At 42.2% G+C, this 18,273-nt stretch overlaps 1 protein-coding gene across 6 annotated transcripts in view; it reads right to left on the bottom strand.

Annotated features, from left to right (window-relative positions):
- The window catches only part of SEC24D (SEC24 homolog D, COPII coat complex component), a 111,611-nt gene extending 94,889 nt beyond the window's left edge, over positions 1-16,722 (bottom strand). The window contains exons 1-5 of one of the 6 annotated variants that reach the window (XM_032633437.1): positions 16,494-16,721; positions 14,127-14,285; positions 6,128-6,204; positions 5,846-5,975; positions 1,547-1,695 (exon numbers count right to left, since the gene is read on the bottom strand). In XM_032633437.1, the coding sequence (XP_032489328.1) occupies positions 1,547-1,695; positions 5,846-5,975; positions 6,128-6,146 (298 nt within the window). In that variant the 5' untranslated portion in view covers positions 6,147-6,204; positions 14,127-14,285; positions 16,494-16,721. Of the gene's footprint in view, positions 1-1,546; positions 1,696-5,845; positions 5,976-6,127; positions 6,205-14,126; positions 14,286-16,493 lie in introns of all 6 variants that reach the window. The other 5 variants (XM_032633434.1, XM_032633435.1, XM_032633438.1 and 2 more) reach the window with 5 other exon arrangements.
- Between the last annotated feature and the right edge of the window lie 1,551 nt (positions 16,723-18,273).

The raw sequence follows: 18,273 nt of genomic DNA, 5'->3' as shown, positions 1-18,273 counted from the left end.
TTCTCAACACTCTGACTTCTACCACGTATACAACAGGGACACTTCTTTTTCAGAATAAAGCAAGAAGGCACCCGTACAAGTCAATTTTTTTCCCCCAAAGATGAAATCATCATTCAGAAAGTGACACAAATGCTATTTGGAGTACTGCATACAAGTGCAGCAACATTTATAATGATAGTGAGAAAATTAGTAGGATAAATTTTAACTCAGTTGCATTCACTTTTCATGATACATGGCATTAATTCAGGAATTTTATCTGGTACAGAATATAGAAAATCATACAGAAGAAAAAAATTTTTTTGCGTGACAAGCATTATTCACTCAAGTCAATAAATTATTTGCATCCTGTGCTTGACTTGATCGAATGGATTTAGGAAGTAGGTAGAAATAACCAAGGAGACGGGATGGGCCACTAAAATTCTACCGAATTATACTGGAAATCATAAAACCAGATTATTTTTTCCTTTCTTTGATTATGTGAAACTGCACTGCTGCTGCTTTGGAGACTTAGCCATTTTGAAACGAGTAAAAAGAAATACTCTGAGGGTTTTTTTTTACTGATACTTTTAAGAAACTAACTTTAAGTAATGAAAACATCTGTCATCAAGATAAATGGCTGACTATGCTGTTGTCCCAGAGAAAATTTCTATGGCTCTTATACAGCATTGCTATTGATGTTAATCTCAGTACTGTAACTGTTTTCTCTCCTAGTGTTCTCTTTTCTGTCCCACAGCATCTGAGCTTCCATTCTTCCCATCATCTAAATGCAGAATTAAAATGCACTGTGGGGCTTCCCTGGTGGTGCAGTAGCTAAGAATCCGCCTGCCAATGCAGGGGACACGGATTCGAGCCCTGGTCCGGGAAGATCCCACATGCTGCAGAGCAACTAAGCCCGTGCGCCACAACTACTGAGCCTGCGCTCTAGAGCCCGCGAGCCACAACTACTGAGCCCACGTGCTGCAACTACTGAAGACCGTGCGCCTAGAGCCGTGCTCTGCAACAAGAGAAGCCACTGCAACGAGAAGCCCACGCACTGCAACGAAGAGTAGCCCCCGCTCGCCACAACAAGAGAAAGCCCACGTGCACAGCAACAAAGACCCAACACAGCCAAAATAAATAAATAAGTAAATTTATATTAAAAACAACAACAACAAACAAAAAAAGCACTGTGAAACAAAGAGTACTATATTTTTGATTTGGGGGCCTCATAATAAATACAGGGTTAAACTATCCTCACATTTCTTAAAATAATTTCACTGGTCTAATGTTTATTTGTGAAGTCAGCATTTTTTGTTCTTTATTGATCTGGTGTTGAACATAAGGTATTCTGAGGGCCCTTCAATTATCTTGAAATAAATGGCAGCATGATTTGGAAAAAAACTAATTATTGCCTTACATAATACAGATGATTTATATGAAAACGTCCAAATACTACTTCAATATGGTATGCCAGAGGTATGTCTATTTTGAACTTGAAGAAAACCTTTCTTAGTAAAAATACTCATGAGACAAGACAGTCAATGAGCATGAATAATGAAACTGTTACCATAGCTGTCGACGTGCATAGCACTGAGCTGAGTGCCCAGCTGGGCAACAGAAGAAGTGGACACTGGACTTGGGTAAGACGATTGTGTAGAGGGTGAGTATGGTGCATAGGAGGGGGCCGCACTGTTGACAGGTGGAGGGCCAGGAAATCTGAGAGAGAAAAGGGGTGTTAATATCATATAGTCTCATATGCAAAATATCATAGTCTCATATGCAAATGACATACAACAAATGTCAGTAACTTGTAAAATTAAATCAGCCCATCTAGTGGCACTAGGAAAATGACTGATATTATACACTAAATCTTTTATTTATTTATTGTTTAACTCTTTATTTTATATTGGAGTATAGCCGATTAACAACGTTGTGATCGTTTTAGGTGCACAGCAAAGGGACACAGCCATACATATATATGTATCCATTCTCCCCCAAACTCACCTCCCATCCAGGCTGCCACATAACATTGAGCAGAGGTCTCTGTGCTAAACAGTAGGTCCCTGTTGGTTATCCATTTTAAATATAGCAGTTATACACTAAATCTTTAATTAACCTCAGTGTGATCTCAAAATGAATCATGTAGCATCATCCCATATCTATGCTTACATGCTAAACATATCAAGACACCTAGCCAAAAAAAAAAAAAAAAATTCTAACATAAACAAAGAACAAGTTTTGGAAATCAATTTGGGAAGTTGAGTCCATCACAGCCTAAACTATGCTAGGGCTAATGATCAATAGACCAGAAGTCAAGAAAACTAAAATGCTTTGTGACTGTATCTTTATGATCACTTAGAAATGATTTTGAGAACTGTCTTAAAGATACGTTTTGTAGGGCTTCCCTGGTGGTGCAGTGGTTGAGAGTCCGCCTGCCGATGCAGGGGACACGGGTTTGTGCCCCAGTCCGGGAAGATCCCACATGCCGCAGAGCGGCTGGGCCCGTGAGCCATGGCCGCTGAGCCTGCGCATCCGGAGCCTGTGCTCCGCAAGGGGAGAGGCCACAACAGTGAGAGGCCCGCGTACCGCAAATAAAAAAAAAAAAAAAAAGAAAAAAAATTCAAAGAACTCTGACATACATATGAAAAAAGAGATTAACAAAACATATTAAACATACAGAGTGGTTTAATATTTTTCAATTTCATTACTTTACTAACTTAGTTTACCCAACACCACACAGCATGTGGGTGTCAGAGCTTAGATGAGAATCCAGGCCCCTGACCCTAGCCTGGAGAGCTGGTGTGTGAGCACGGACAAGCCACTTAGTTCTCTGTAGCTTTCAGCTTTCAATCCATAAAAATGGAACAATCCCTTTCCCTGCTGTAAATATAACGTGGTTAGAATTAACAATCATATAGATTTAAATATTTCTCATTGATTACTTCATTTAACATATTTCTGGGCTGAGAAACATTCAATTACATATTTTAATTAACTGTTTCATTGACTGTCAGAAGAGGGCAGATTCACCATCAAAAAGAACCAAAAAGAACCATAAAGGATCATAACCAGAGGATTAACAAAACATGAAAAGTTAGCCTCAGTTTAACCCTAAACCTCTAGAGAGTTGACTCAGTTGTCTGTGGCCTGCTCAACCTCAAATACTTTTCATTTTCAAGTTTCATTCTCAAATTGCATAAGAAGTGAGCTGTATGCTGAAGTTTGTGAGAATTTGGAGATAAGGTACCAAATTTTTCAAGATTTGACTGATACAAAATCTAGATTTTTAAATACTTAGCCCATAGACTAGAGAAAAACAAAAGCTCTGCTCAATCATGTCATTGCTTTACACATACACACACAAATGGAAGAGAAAACAAGTATGTATTTCTCTTATTTTTCTTGTTTTCTCCTTTTCCATTGCAACCAATTTCTTATTAGATTCACCCTAATAATAACTTCGATTTGGGAAGACGAGTCTCCTTCCAACCTTCCTTCCCACCCAATTTGCCATTTCTTGGTCAAAATAGAACACTTACAATTGATTTTTCCCCCTATAATTAAAAAAAGGAACTTTAGGTTATAGAATTTATTTAGAAGATTAATCCCACCCAGCAGTAACACTTTGTAGATACCTTTAGTACCACCTACAAGTTTAAGACATTTATTCCGCTTTAGCCAACATCAAAAGACAAGTGATTAGGTATGATTTTTAAGTTTTAGGAAACATTACCTTTGAAGTAGCAACATTTAAAAATAAAACTTATAATTTTAAAATTTAAATCAACATAATGACTCTGAATTAATCACGCTTTTATTCGACAGTTTAGATATGGTAAAAATCAAAAGATTTCTATGATGGGTCCATGATGGGTCCTCTAAGTACAAATGACTCCCTGCAGTGCTATAAGCACAGCCAGGTCATATGGGATCTATGCTCTCCGACAACCCCTGTTATCAGACTGGTGTGATTCACCTGCAGAGTCACTGAGCCCTTTGTGCTTGCACTGAACTGTATACACAGAAATATGTCCCATGAGGCTAGGTAGCCTCACCATGGAGGCTTAGCCTGAATACTAGACTTTTCCATCTTTAAATCCCATTTCCAACCTTTGATTCACAGTTCAAGTTGAGGCAAGTGAACAGTCGAGGAGGAAGAGATGGGGCAAAATCTGTCAGTGCTTCCCTGGGAATCACAATAAGGTAGATTCCTAAACCAAGCCGAGGTGGGTAGCAACACTGAGCTAATAGGAAGGGCAAGTAAGAGACCGTAGACTTTCCATATCCAGTGGAAACAGTGCTGATAACTGCTAACATGCATTGTCTTTCATGGGCGCTGTGCACTGTGCAAGGTTTTTTGCATGGATTAGTGATCAAAATCCTCACCACCACACTATTATTGCTACAACTGTGATGAGGAAACCAAGGCACATAGAGGCAGAGTAACTTACCCAGCCAAAGCTCCCTGAGCCAAGGGTATCAAACGTGCCCAACCCCAGAGCCTCTATTCATCACTGTGCCAGACGCTGTGCTGAGCTCACAATCACACAGCTTAGATCGGTCTGATGGCAACGTCTGTGATTTACCTACTCCTAAGCAACCTAATTCAAGTGAAACAAGTAGAAATAACCAAAAAGATCAATCCAATCTAGGCTAATACCAGTGACTCAAATCTTTTCTTAACTTCAAAGTGGCTGTTCAATTTTTGCATTTCTTTAAAAAAAAAAATCTGACTTGCTTGGCAGTTCACAACAATGTACTTCTACAGATTTTCTCCTCCATACTCTGGACTGAGAATTCTACTTCCTTATTTTACAAGTGAGGAAAATGAGGTCTAGAGGCCCAGGAACATCACCAGCATTACAAGGCTAGTGAATTGCTTGAACCAGAGGCAGCGTCTTGGTTCAGGCTTTCTGCCCTCCCCTCGTGCCTCCCCACCATGCTATTGAGGCTAGAGACAGGAGGGGCAGGTCCTGAGTCAGGCCCTTTGACTTCGTGCTCCTTGTTCAAACCACAATCCCATGTAAACCCAATTACTCAGTCTCACTCAGCCAGTGATTCCTACATCAACCTTCACTCTGCATCTCAGAGCTACCACGTCAATGGCAAATGTTATCACAACAGACAAGAGCCAGGGAATGTCAACCTCACAAATGCCCTGTCAGTGAATGAATTTGATAATTTAAAACATTCCAGAGGGAGTTCTCCCACTAGCAGGGACTACAGGCTCCTTCAGAGGGTAACGAAATGGCCTCCCCATCAGCAAGGGCCAGAACCCTCCAGAAGGGTTACTCCTCCACCAACCCCAACCTTGCAGCCTGACAACCTGAGAAAGGAACCTGGGAAATGAAGCCTCTGGGTGATCCTGGGAGAAATTCCAACGTAAACACTGTGTACAGCTTGGCACTGGGATTCTCACCAGCAACACCTCACAGGACAAACAACAATGGGATTCCAGCAGGGAAGGTATGTTGCGGACTCCCTTCCCAGGGCATAGTCCTGAGGGGTTGCATGGTCCCAGCATCTCCCCCATCTCATACCTTGGCTTCTCCAGGCCTGCCTCCAACTTCTCCCTTCCTTAATTTATAAACACAGATGATTTATTCCCCGTGTTGTTTTTACTATCACCCTGCCTTTCAAGAGTCCCTCACTGGCATCCGTGCGCCTTCCACGACAAATCCACAGGCTTTACCATTGGCCTAACTTCTCTAAATGCTTTGTTTCCTGGCACTTTTCCAGTAGATCCTTCCAAAGATGTGGGCAGTATCAGGAGGTCAAAGTTTCAATCAACCAACATGCAAGTGTAGAAGGGACTTGTAAGATCATTTTAGTAGATTATACAAATGAGGGCTGGAATCTCGCTCACCTTTGAAGAGGAGGACCTTGGGCATGAGCTCCATTCTGGCCAAACTGATGGGGTCCATGAGGCGGATGGCCCTGAGGCAACATCCCCCCAGGGGCAGCAGCCCCCAAAGGCCCTGCTGGCTTCATCATACCTGCAAGGGAAGGACATGAGTTTAGAAGAGTATGAAAGTGCAAAGAGAGAGGACATAAAGATATTAGGTTAAAAATGCAAAATAGGAGGGGGAGGAGGAAAAACAGTTTTGAACAAGTTCTCCTTCACACTTGCTTTAACCATCTTGCTTACCAATGCCAGGCTGTGGCATCACTATTTGACCATCACAATGATAGAAGAGCAGAAATCCTTTTGACGCTAAACAGAAACTAAAATAGAAGAAATAAATATTTGCATTTGGTAGAGAGGCAACTTGATAGAACACACTATCACACAAAGAATGCTAGAATACACAGTGAAAAATGTCCATTGGATATCAGAATACAAATCTGGAAAAAAAAAACAGTATGAGGCATCACAAAACATTCTAACTCTAATTATGGGGGGAAAAAGACCTCTGAAAATGCCTTTATTTGAGTTACAGCAGGAGGAACACGAACGGAGAATAGCATCTGTTTCTCCAATGAATCCAGAGCACGGCCTTCAGAGTTAATAATTTTTCCAGGATTCTCAAGAGTTGAGGGACTTCTCAAGTCATCATGGTCACTCATACAAAATACGGAATCAGGGCTTCCCTGGTGGCGCAGTGGTTGAGAGTCCACCTGCCGATGCAGGGGACACGGGTTCGTGCCCCAGTCCGGGAAGATCCCACATGCCACGGAGCGGCTGGGCCCGTGAGCCATGGCCGCTGAGCCTGCGCGTCCGGAGCCTGTGCTCTGCAACAGGAGAGCCCACAACAGTGAGAGGCCCGTGTACCGAAAAACAAACAAACAAACAAACAAAAAAACAAAAAAAAAACACAAAATACGGAATCACACGTGATTAAGAGATGCTCTTGGCAGTGCCGGCATTTTAATTTATAAGCAGCTCTTCTCCAACAGAGATCTTTAAAGGTTTCTCTTTAAAACCATTCTCAGACATTTTTCTCTCCTTCTTCTAGAGAAATCATGGTAGAGGAGAAAAATCATTGAGCTTGGGTTAGAGCAGTTCGACGCCCCATCTGGCCACTTACTAGCAGATGGATGGCTCTGGGAAAGAAGTTTATCTTTGTGGACCTCAGTTTTCCCTTACTGGAAAAGGAGAGGCTTAGACTAGATTACTTGCGACACCTCTTTCAGTCTTTTAAAAGGAAAAAAAAAAGAGAAAAAGTATATTTCTTCTATTTGCTCTCTCTACTTCCATCCTGCTTGTTTTTGCTCCAGGCCATTCAATTTACTTTTTTTTTTTTTTAATTTTTATTGGAGTATAGTTGGTTTACAATGTTGTGTTAGTTTCTGCTGTACAGCAGTGAATCTGTTACATATATACATATATCCACTCTTTTTTAGATTCTTTTCCCATATAGGCCATTATAGAGTATTGAGTAGGGCTCCCTGTGCTATACAGTAGGTCCTTATTAGTTATCTGTTTTATATGTAGTAGCGTGTATATGTCAATCCCAATCTCCCAATTTATCCCTCCCTCCCTTACCCCCTGGTAACCATAAGTTTGTTTTCTACCATTCAATTTACTTTTGATCCCATTTTCCTCTCTGGCACCACCACCAATGACCTCCTGGCTGGCTTCTGTGCACTCCTCCATTTGACCTCATGATGGTATTTCATACTCAACATCTCCTTTCTGCTTTTATCTTCTTCTAGAAAGTTTATTCACTCAGACAGTAAGGGAAGTGACTGGATGACCTTGCAGTAGCCCCGAAAGAATTTCTTACATTGTCACACTGGGTTTGCCAAAAAGTTCGTTTGGTTAGTGAATACGTTAATGAATATATTGTTCAATAAAGTTCTTGGTGAAACGAAAAATGTGCATTTTTACTTAAAACCGAACAAACTTTTTGGCCAATTCTTTGGAGCGCATGCTCTCAGATGCCTGGGTAATGCAGAATGAAATATAACCAGTGAGGTGGCAGTACTCGTGAATAATATTATTGAAACTTTTACAAAGGTTTCTTTTCTTAAAACAGGATTCCTCAAACTTAAGAAAAATTTTATATTACCTTTACAGTCACAGTATATTTAGCCATTTTCCATATACCAAGAACAAAGACAACAAATATTACTCTTATTTTTACATAGAGTTTAGACCCCAAATCCAGCAAAGTTAGAAAAACATGAGACTTGCAGTCACACAGACTGGAGTTTGTATTCCTCCCCTACCATTAAACACCTGTGACCCTGACAAGATACGTTGTTCTTTCGAAACCTAAGCTTTTAACACTGTACCATGGCAATAATGTCCCCTGTCTCTGTGGATTGTTCTGAGAATTAAATCAGGCGATGGGTATAAAAGCATCCAGAACAATGCCCAGTAAATCAAGGTAATCTCTCAAGAAATCTTAGTTTCTCTCCCTGGCCATATCCCTTGCCCTTTTTTTCAAGGATTTATATTCTAACAAGACATATATACCATAATTATATGCACACTAGTATTTTCATTTTTAAAACATTATTTTGGACAAAGTAGAAAATCTACAATACTAGCACTAAAGCAGTAAACAATCACATGCACTATGCAGTGACAGACTACAAGATATTCTCGTTTCTTAAACAAGTAGGTAAACAGCAATTTCATCAACAACCCTCATATATATGTCTAGAAAATCAAAAAACTGTCCTCGGAGTTACTCATGTCATGTGTACATGAGATGCACATATTAACTTGTTTCTAAAAACAAAACCGAAACAAAACAAAACAAAACACAGCTCTTACTCAAGCAGAAATGTCATACACCAATCTTACTAAAATGTTCTTTCCCTTTTATTTTTTTAACTTTTTATTTTATATTGGAGTACGGTTGATTAACAATGTTGTGTTAGCTTCAGGTGTACAGCAAAGTGATTCAATTATACGTACACATGAATCTATTCTTTTTCAAATTCTTTTCCCATTTAGGCTGTTGCATAATATTGAGCAGAGTTCCCTGTGCTATACAGTAGGTCCTCGTTGGTTATCTATTTTAAATATAGTAGTGTGTACATGTCAGTCCCTTTTATTTTTGGAAATTAACTCTATAGCAATGATTCAAACTCATTCTTGTTCAACATACATTCAACGTGCCTCTGAGGCACTAAGAGCTCTTAGGGAAGAGATAACATGTAAACAATGACAGTGCCCTGTGACGAGTGTTGTAATATGCAGAGGGACTACCTAACTCTTCCTAGGGGAATCAAGAAAAGTTCAAAGAGGAAGGACTACTTGAGCTGAATCTTGAAGGACAGGCAGGAGTTGTCTTAGTACAGAGACAGGATAGGGGATTCCAGGCAGAAGGCAAAGCTCAAGTGAAGACCTGAGAGAGCATGGTGTGATCAGGGACTGGCAAAAGGTGCGGTGTGAACAGATGGTGGTGAAAGTGGCTGGAGCAGAGGTTGCCCAGGTTGGCTGGGGTCAGACTGCAAAGTCCTGGGTGCCACGTGGACTCTATACTCAGGGCAAAGGGAAGTCAGTATCACTGTTATCTGCAAAGTCATAGTCTTTGCCTGGCCACATCACTGGCATTTTCATAAGTGATCAGAGATAAAGAGAAATCAGGTTCTTTATAGAGCAGTATGAGAATTTTAATAGGAAAGCAAAACCATACCAAGAGAAAGATCTAACTATGCTTATGCTCAAAGAAAAATATCTAAAATCATAAACTGGTCTTTAATGCAGTGACAGATTTTATAGACCAGCTTATTCAATACCAATTTCAATTCCTTTCTGGCTTGCCTTTCTGTATGGTCCTGAGCTGGAAAGATGGAATCTCCATTTCCTAGACTCCCTTATAAACTGGGCTGCCATGTGCTCTAAATTCAGCAAAGCCAAACACCTTTGGGAGACCCTGGCCAAGGGGCAGAGATGGTGGCTCCAGGTTAGACAGGCAGTGGCTGCTGACGGAATAGCCCCATGTAGGGTGCACACTCTATGGACCGCAGAGTCCCAAGCCTGGTTCTCTGACTCTCTAATATTCTCTTAGCTTCCTGATACCCTTTTACAACTCTCTTTCTGCTAGACTGGCTTCTGTTATTGGCAAAAGAACCCCGACCAAAACAACATCGCAGAGAAGCACATCTTGGATTTGGCCCTGGATCTGACAAACTAAAACCAAAATTAAAAACTATTTGTTTAAAAAAGTTTATCTAAAATAAACAAAGATAAACTCTCTATTATATGGGCAGAACTGTAATGACTATTGTTCCTGAGGCACTGTGCCTGGTGCTGTACCTACATAAGCTCACTATTTACCAGAAGCCTCACCACCCCCAGAGCCCCCAGTCCCAGTTCCAGGACATCAACAGTTCTTGCCCCTCAGCTTCCAGACCAGTGGTCCTCAACCAAGGGCGATGTTGCACCTGAAGGGACAACAGGCAATGTCTAGGGCTTTTGGTTGCCAGGGCTTGGGGCCAGGGGCTCGGGGAGGAGCGGGAGAACTGGTATCTAATACTAATGGGCAGAAGCCACAGACGCTGCTAAAGACCCTACAATGCATAGCACAGCCACAACAAAGAACTAGCTGGCCCCAAATGTCACCAGTGCTGAGGACAAGAAACCTTGCTCCAGAAAGCAGTGTGCCCACTCTGATTCCTTCTCCACACTCTTCCTCATGTGGAGTGTAACTGAAAAATATACACGGGATCGTGACCCTTCCCAGCCTACAATGCTTCAGCAGCACCCCACGGCCCTTAGAATAAAGCCTAAATAAAGCCTTAGTGGCCCCACTTTCCACTTCAGGCACCTCTCACTGCTCACACTCTACACCTCAGCCGTGGTAAACCTCTTGCGGGTCCTCAAAAGTGGCACCTCCCCAACCCCAGCCAGCTGCCTCCCTACCTGGCCAACTCTCACTCATCTTTCAGGTCTTTCCTTCCAGGAAGACTCCCTTCACCTGTAAGCCTTGGTTAGGTGCACCCACTGTGTGCTTCCAGCCCACCTCTACCTCCTCAAGATGGTGCTTCCCCCGCACTGTCATTGTCAATTTCCTTAATGCATGTCCTGCCAGACAAGTAAGTACTATAAGGACAGAGATTAGCTTCATTTTATTCATTGTCGTATCTCCACAGGTATTTTGCTCACTCAATAAATCTGTTATATTTGTTATTATATAGCACTAGCATTACACAACAGGCACAAATGGCAATATGGTAGGTAGGAAATTCAAACCAAGACTTAGCACTGGCCAGATCTACAGTAAAATAGATATTTCAAGGAACCACAGCTAAGTTGCCTGTGTCTGTCACACACACACAAAAAATAACAAAAGGATCACCAAAAGGCTAGAAAAGAAGGCACGTGATGACCAAAGACTAAGAGATCTAGGGTCATTCAGCACAGAGAAATAGAGGCCAGTGTAATCTAGTGACCTCCTTGAATCATTAAACAAAGACACCATAATTTACAGAAAGGTACGTATACAGAGTCGGATAGCCTGGTATCCATCTGAGAATTGAATAAGGAGAAAGAGGTTTAAATTAAAGCATGAAGGATTTAATCCAACAAAGACAGTTTTTTTTTTAATTATTGGTAAACACCTGAGTGCTTTGCTGAAGAATGCAGCAGCTGGTCATTCACTCATTCGTCGAACATACACTGAATGAAGACCTTCTCTGCTCAGGCACATCTATTATACACAGTATGGTAAATTGTAGTGAGGCTGCACAGGTGTTAGAGAACACAGGAGAAGAGGATTTACAAATAGCTTGAGGACGAATAATGGTCAGAAATGCCTGCAAGCACCACACGTGAACTGAGTCTGAAGGAGGAGTGTGAGGTACGCCCTGCTGGGAGGAAGAACATACAGGCACGGGTTGGCTTTCTGGTGGTCCCGGAAAGGTCTGAAGCAAAAGAAAGTCAGAATTAGATTTGCAGGCTATAAGAGTCCCTCCAGCACAGGGCTGAATGTTTGGAGAAAGGCAGAGAGGGTTAAGAGACCACGTCAGTAATCCAGGTGAGAGGTGGATGGCTGGAACAAGAATAGTGACAACAGGATAAAAAGGAGGAAATAGGTAGAAAAGACACTTACGATTACCCCAGAAGAATTTGGATTAGAGAAGGTAAAAGGAAGAGATTTTTTTTAAACAGTGAAACTTTCTAATTTGGGTAGCTGAATGAATGATAGCTGCCGGGTGAGATACAGAATATCAGAAAAAAATAGGTTTTATAAAAAAATACGGAATTATTTTGGACACGATGAGTTTGATATACCTATGTAAACAGGTGGGCAATTGAAAATACAGATTTGAGTTTAGGAGAGACATGTGAACTGGAGAAATAGATCTGAGAGACTAGTACTTTATATGGAACGATACAGTTAAGGGAAAAAATCTACAGAGTGAGAGGAAACGAGGGGTGGAGACAGAAGAAAGAAGGAAAAACAGCACTGCTTAAGGGTCATGTAGAGGGGTGGGAACTCCTTAGAAGATGTCCAGAAACCCACCAAGAAAAATAACAAAAGGATAGTGTCACTGTAACCAAAGGAGAAAAGAGTTTTGTACAAACAAGAGCAATAAACGGTGTCAAATTCAAAAGAGGACAGGAGAGCGTCTACTGCATTTGGTAATAGGAGGCCACCAACGACCCCGGTGGGAGAAGGGGAAGGGTGGATGGGGTCCAAGCTATGGAGCAGAGACCACACTGAGCCATGGAGGGGCTGCAAGGCAAGGATGGAGAGTGAGTGAGTGAAGTGAGTACTTGTTTAAGAAGATGGCTGTGAAGACAAGTAGGAAAAGTGAATAATACTGAATATTATACTTAGGTGTGTATTGGAGTTTGTTGTTTGTTTTCTTGAGGGACCGGGGCATGAATCTTGGCTACACCACCAGCTCTGTGACCTTGGATAAATCATTGTATACCAGACATTCAGTTTTCTTAGCTGCAAAATAGGGCTAATAACGTCCTGAGTAGCACTGCATGAGGATTAAAGAAAATAATCCACGTAAATCTTTTAGGACCAGCTTTTGATACATGGAAAGCGTGCAAACAGAAATTTATAATTATCATTATATATAAATGCTGAGCGGGTATGAACCACCGGACAGAAAGAAACCAGAGAAAGATGGATTAAATGGTTCCTACAGGATCCAGACCTAGAAATGTCATGGGGAGGACTGGTCCTGGACAAGAGGAGGATGCCTCATTTGGAGGTTTTTAAAAATTATGGGCAGACTAAGTCACCAGAGTGACTTCCCACAGGAAATTCACAGTCTCACAGCATCTTCTACAGCAAACTGTGCATGGCTGCTACCACCAAGCCTCCCCAGAGGCTTTCCTCACCCCTGGCTGACTCTGCACCCATACATGCTACTCAGCACAGCCTCGATCCTACACACCTGAGTCAGTCTTGGTGAACCCCAAGAGACACTCATTGATTTATACACAGCCCATTTCCACCAAGGATTTGAACTGAATTCCTCAGAATTCCCTCAGAAGTCCCAAGAACTGTCTTACACAAGTATTTTTAGGGAATCTAGGATCATCAGAACTGAAACAAGCTGGTATTAGCCTCACTTCTGACTGAAACTTGGTCCCTCAGAGCAGCCCCTTGATAACAGGAGGTGACTTCATCGTGTCAGCTGCCATCAGGGCAATAGCAATCCCACTCCATTACTCCTTTTTCTCCCACCTCTGCTCCAAAGCCAAGATTCCCTGCTGGGTACCATATTTTAAGGCAACCAATATTATTCAATAATGATTTCAAAACAAGGCCATGTTTTTCTTGTTATTATCATCACTGAGTAATCTTCTGCATACAAATCTAATGATATTTTTCCAATATCAACATATGTATATATTTAATATATATATATTTAGTATATAGCGTGTGTGTGTGTGTGTGTATATATGTATATATATATATATATACATACATAATTTGTGGGGGTTTTTAGTGTTTATAATAACCTCACACCACTGATTAATAGCAAGAGCAAGTCTAACAGTAAAAACAAAACACTCAGCAAGTGTCTTTGTTTTCATCTATATTTAAAAAACAAACTCATTCTGGTCCATGCAATAACCAAACTAATGAGGTAGGCTTTTCCAAATAATCCTATAATCTCAAGCCATGACCATTCAACTCTTCCAAAGCTCTTTCAGAACATCTTATGTCTCTGAGGCTGCAATTCGATAATCACATAGGGGTCAAAATAATGCACTTTACCTGGTGGAGAACCTGTGTGAGATGGGTCCCCATAGTGCCCATAATGCGGTGGAGAAAGGCCTATTCCAGGCTGGGACTGAGAATAAGGAGGTGTAGCCACATAGCCTTGTTGACTCATTATGAAAATATCATTCCAAGGAACAGTTCTATAAAAGAACCCTGCAACAGATAAAAGAAATTGTTAACAAGAGGGTTTGAGTCACTTAACGTTATTAAAAATATAAACACTGTTAATAAATGTTTATGATGGTTTGAGGAAAGGTACAATTATCAGGTGCATGAGACAGCTTCATATCATACAATATATCATATCATTACCCCCTAAAAAGGCTCTAACCATAGCTCTGTGGAACTCAGCAACTCACTTCTATAGCCCTAGGCAAATTCTCAGGCATGAAATCCTGAATAACAGCTGCCAACCACTTTTTCATTGTAAGACTAAACTGTTTCACAGAGAGTCTCTCATAAACGTATCTACTCTTTTGGTGCCTTTGGTTTCCACAGCCCCATTACAGCCCAGAGCTTGTCACTGCCAATGTTCACCTTGTCATTCAATCGACTGACCAGCAGAACTGCTGGTAGTCTGCAATCAGATGTTTTGACTTGTGTCAGTTTAGTGCTATCCTAATTAGTCATTTTAACCAGGCAGTTAGGATAAAGAGAAATCAAAAGTCCAAAAAAAAAAAAAAAAGTCCAACAAATATTGCAGAAGGTAAGGTGATAATGGACTGACTTTATGAGTCATATATTGATGAAGCCAGGTGGCAGCCTACAACTATTTGAGAGTTGTCAGTGGTTTCTCGGTCAAAGATGACAGACTTCCTTTCTGATTTAAATATCATACCTCTAAGAACATATGCACATATATTTAAGAAACTAAGGAAAAAAGTCCAATTGCATATGTGTTTAGGCACACACATACACACACAACTCACAAATACAACAGATCTATCTTGATTCTACTCAGAACCCAAACATCAATTTGTTTTAAATTTGTCATTTTCTCCAAGTTTCATAAATAAGAGACATTTCATAGAACTATTCTTAAAAAAAAATTATAATAGAAAAAGCTCTGAATCCTCGCAAGAGAAGTGGGTTTACACTACAAATCTGCCAATACTTGGCTGTGTGACATGGAATAAGCTGAAGAACCTCTCTGGGCATCAGGTCCCTCTTACAAAATAAAGCTTCTAAAAGCCTCTCCAGATATAAAACAATGATTCTATGATTTCTCTCCAGTTTTTTCACCCAGCATAGGAATATTCTTCCTTTTGTTATTTTATGATGCTACCTTTTACGCTAAAAGTTCAGTGCAACCTGCTAAGGTCTGAAATCTATATTCAGGAAACTGCATTCTTCATTTGGTTTCGTTTTCATATTAAACCCTAAAGACTCCAAAATTAAAGCAACGAAGTAAAAATATTATAAGATCACTTTCTTCTCCTTGGAAAGGGAGATCTAAAGAAAGGAGAGATAGGCCTGCTGGTCCACTGTGTTACTGACAATATATTTTCCCTCCTCCCACTTAGCGGAGAGAGACGTGGCAGCCTGAGCTTTGGTCAAGCTCATCTAACCAAGCGCATTTAGGAAGTCAGCAGGAACACACCTACGTAGCAGCCTGTTGCTGACTGACAGAAAGGAAAGGCAGGGATGTTCACTCCAAAGAGCAGGAAGCAGTCGGGTCCCTCTTAACTGGTCCTGGCAGGAATTTGCTTCCCCACGCAATCCAGTTTGCCACGTCAAACTTCCTCACACGGAGCCCCAAGTTAACAGAAACCTGACTCAGCTTCAAGAGGCAACATGGCAGAAAGCCACTTGCCACGAGCAGACCGAGGCTCAAAATCTGGGGAGCTTCAAGCCCAGGACAACCCCCAGTCCGCTGTCACTCAACCATTCCAGCCAAGATGGAATCTCACCCTGGGCCAAGTTCGGATTTGGACAAATCAGTTTCACTATCAGGCTGTCCCAAAGCTTGAAGGTACAGCTACCAATATTACCATGAGAATTTACAACATTCCCTTCCTCCAAAGAAGGGGAAATTAAGTTGATACGGAGATCAGAAAACCACTGGCAGCGACGCTGGAACACCGTGGCTACTGAGGGCCGTAATCAGGGAGTTAGTTCCAGCATCCCCAGACACAAAGATGGGGGCGGGTAAAAAATGCCCACGCCCACCCACCCCACCCCCAATTATTAAACTGCACGAAGGGGCTAAAGGAGCAAAGTAGGAGGTCTCCTCCGCTGCCCTGCCACAGGTGAGCATCCAGCCTCTGCCCACCCCAGACCTGCGTCCGGGCACCGCACCCCACTCCAACTGTGCCTGGGGAGGGTCCCGCCGGAGCGCAGCTAGGCTGGGCGAGGCATTACCTGGTCGGCTGCCGCACGCCGCCGGGCTTCCGAGAGCCTGCGCTCTGCTCCCAGTGCCGGTTGCCCCCGGTGACCCAGTTCCCGCAGCGGCCGCTTCTCCTGCCGTGCCTCGCCTCGGGCCGGTGTCCCCACAGGCTGGTTTCGCTCGCGGAGTTGCAGCTGGGCTGAGAACTGCCACGTCAAACACTCTCCCGGCTGCGCGCCCCCGGCGCCCGGGATCTGACCAGCGGCCGCGCTCCAGCCGGCGCACGCGCACAAACGCCGGCAGGGCGGGGCCTGCGGCGGCGCCCGCCACCCAGCGCGGCACACGTATTGGCCGCGCGTCCTCCCTTTTTTTTGTCTTTTTGCCCCTTCCTGTCCGTCATGTTTGCCTGTTCCTTTCCCTCCAACAGGTCAAAGACTTTAATGCTGTTGCTGAATCAGAGCAACATTTTTACCGTGGAGCCCCGTAGGAAGGAGGGAGTTTGTATTGAGGGTTCATTCATTCTTTCATTCAACAGGTTGCAGATTCGGCTGTTCATTCATTACATATTACTTGAGTAACTAGGATATTTCAGGTACTGCACTGCCGATACCGGAAGGTACACGCTTCCCGGATCTCGAAGAGATTACAGTCTAAAGGCGAATCTGGCACGTGTACACGGGCAACTTGATGACGTACTCGTGCGATGCACTAGAGAGGAAGGAACTCCCAAGGCAGCTGTCAGCGCGGCGCAGAAAGGGAGGAAAGGATGTCCCAACTGAAAAGTATGGGAAGACGTGTCTTCACTGAAGCTAGGATTGCTAGATTTCTGTGTATTCCTTCAACGAATGTCTACATATTCGTTGTCTGTGAAGCAGGATGACTGATCCCACCCCAAAATAGGGCTCGCTACATGTATAAGCACCCAACGTTTAGGTCACTGTACTGTGAGAAACAGCTGAGAAAGAAAGGCGACCTATGTGGGACCTGGAACTTGACCTCTCTCTCTAGACTTACAAATCAGGACCATCCGGCTGCTTTCTCACAACCCCCACTGCTAAATAGAAAGACCTTCAGACAACCCGATATTTGGTGTAACTACCACTTTGTTCAAACTTAGAAAAGTAAAACCAGACCAGTGTTTTGTTTTCAAAACACTTTCTTCTGGGGTACAAGAAAGTGGAAGCTACTTGACAGATTCCTTTAGTGATGAAATGCCTAGGTATTAGTAAAAACTTACATGAGTATGATGCTTCTGCTGAAATGCTCCATGAGTTTTGCAGGCATTTTATGTGTTGTTCCAGGGTAGTGAAGACTAATGGTCCCTTTCCACATGTTACTTTTGTAAGATGTTAAGGTGTGATGCCCTGCCCACGTCCAGTTCAACACTGGTCAGGTTTGAAAATCTGCAATGAAAATTTGGTTTTAAATTTGTTTCTTATATTCTCAATATGATGGAAAATATTTGATAGAGTTTAGGAAGCTTTGCCTTGTTGAAGCAGTACAACTTGTAAGAGCAATTAAAAAAATTTTTCATATCACAGCCATGACACAATGTAGGAGAGAGTAGAGTCACTTGGAAATAGGAAGTGATGACTTCGTTAGCTTGCAGCTCCTGTGAAACCATTAAATTTGAATTAGTACATTTGTTCTCTCTCCTTACTCAGGGCACCAGGACAAACAACTTGTGGTTTCAGTTCTAAGACCATTTTTAATTCCTTAATGTTTAAAGCTGGGAGGGATTTTAGAGAGATGGATATTCAACTCAATATTCAGTAAGGTCTGAGTTCAACCCAATCATTTTATAGTTTAATAAAC

The sequence above is a fragment of the Phocoena sinus genome, chromosome 5 (genome assembly GCF_008692025.1).
Source record: "Phocoena sinus isolate mPhoSin1 chromosome 5, mPhoSin1.pri, whole genome shotgun sequence".
Lineage (NCBI taxonomy): Eukaryota > Metazoa > Chordata > Mammalia > Artiodactyla > Phocoenidae > Phocoena > Phocoena sinus.
This window is presented reverse-complemented; position numbering and strand designations above follow the sequence as displayed.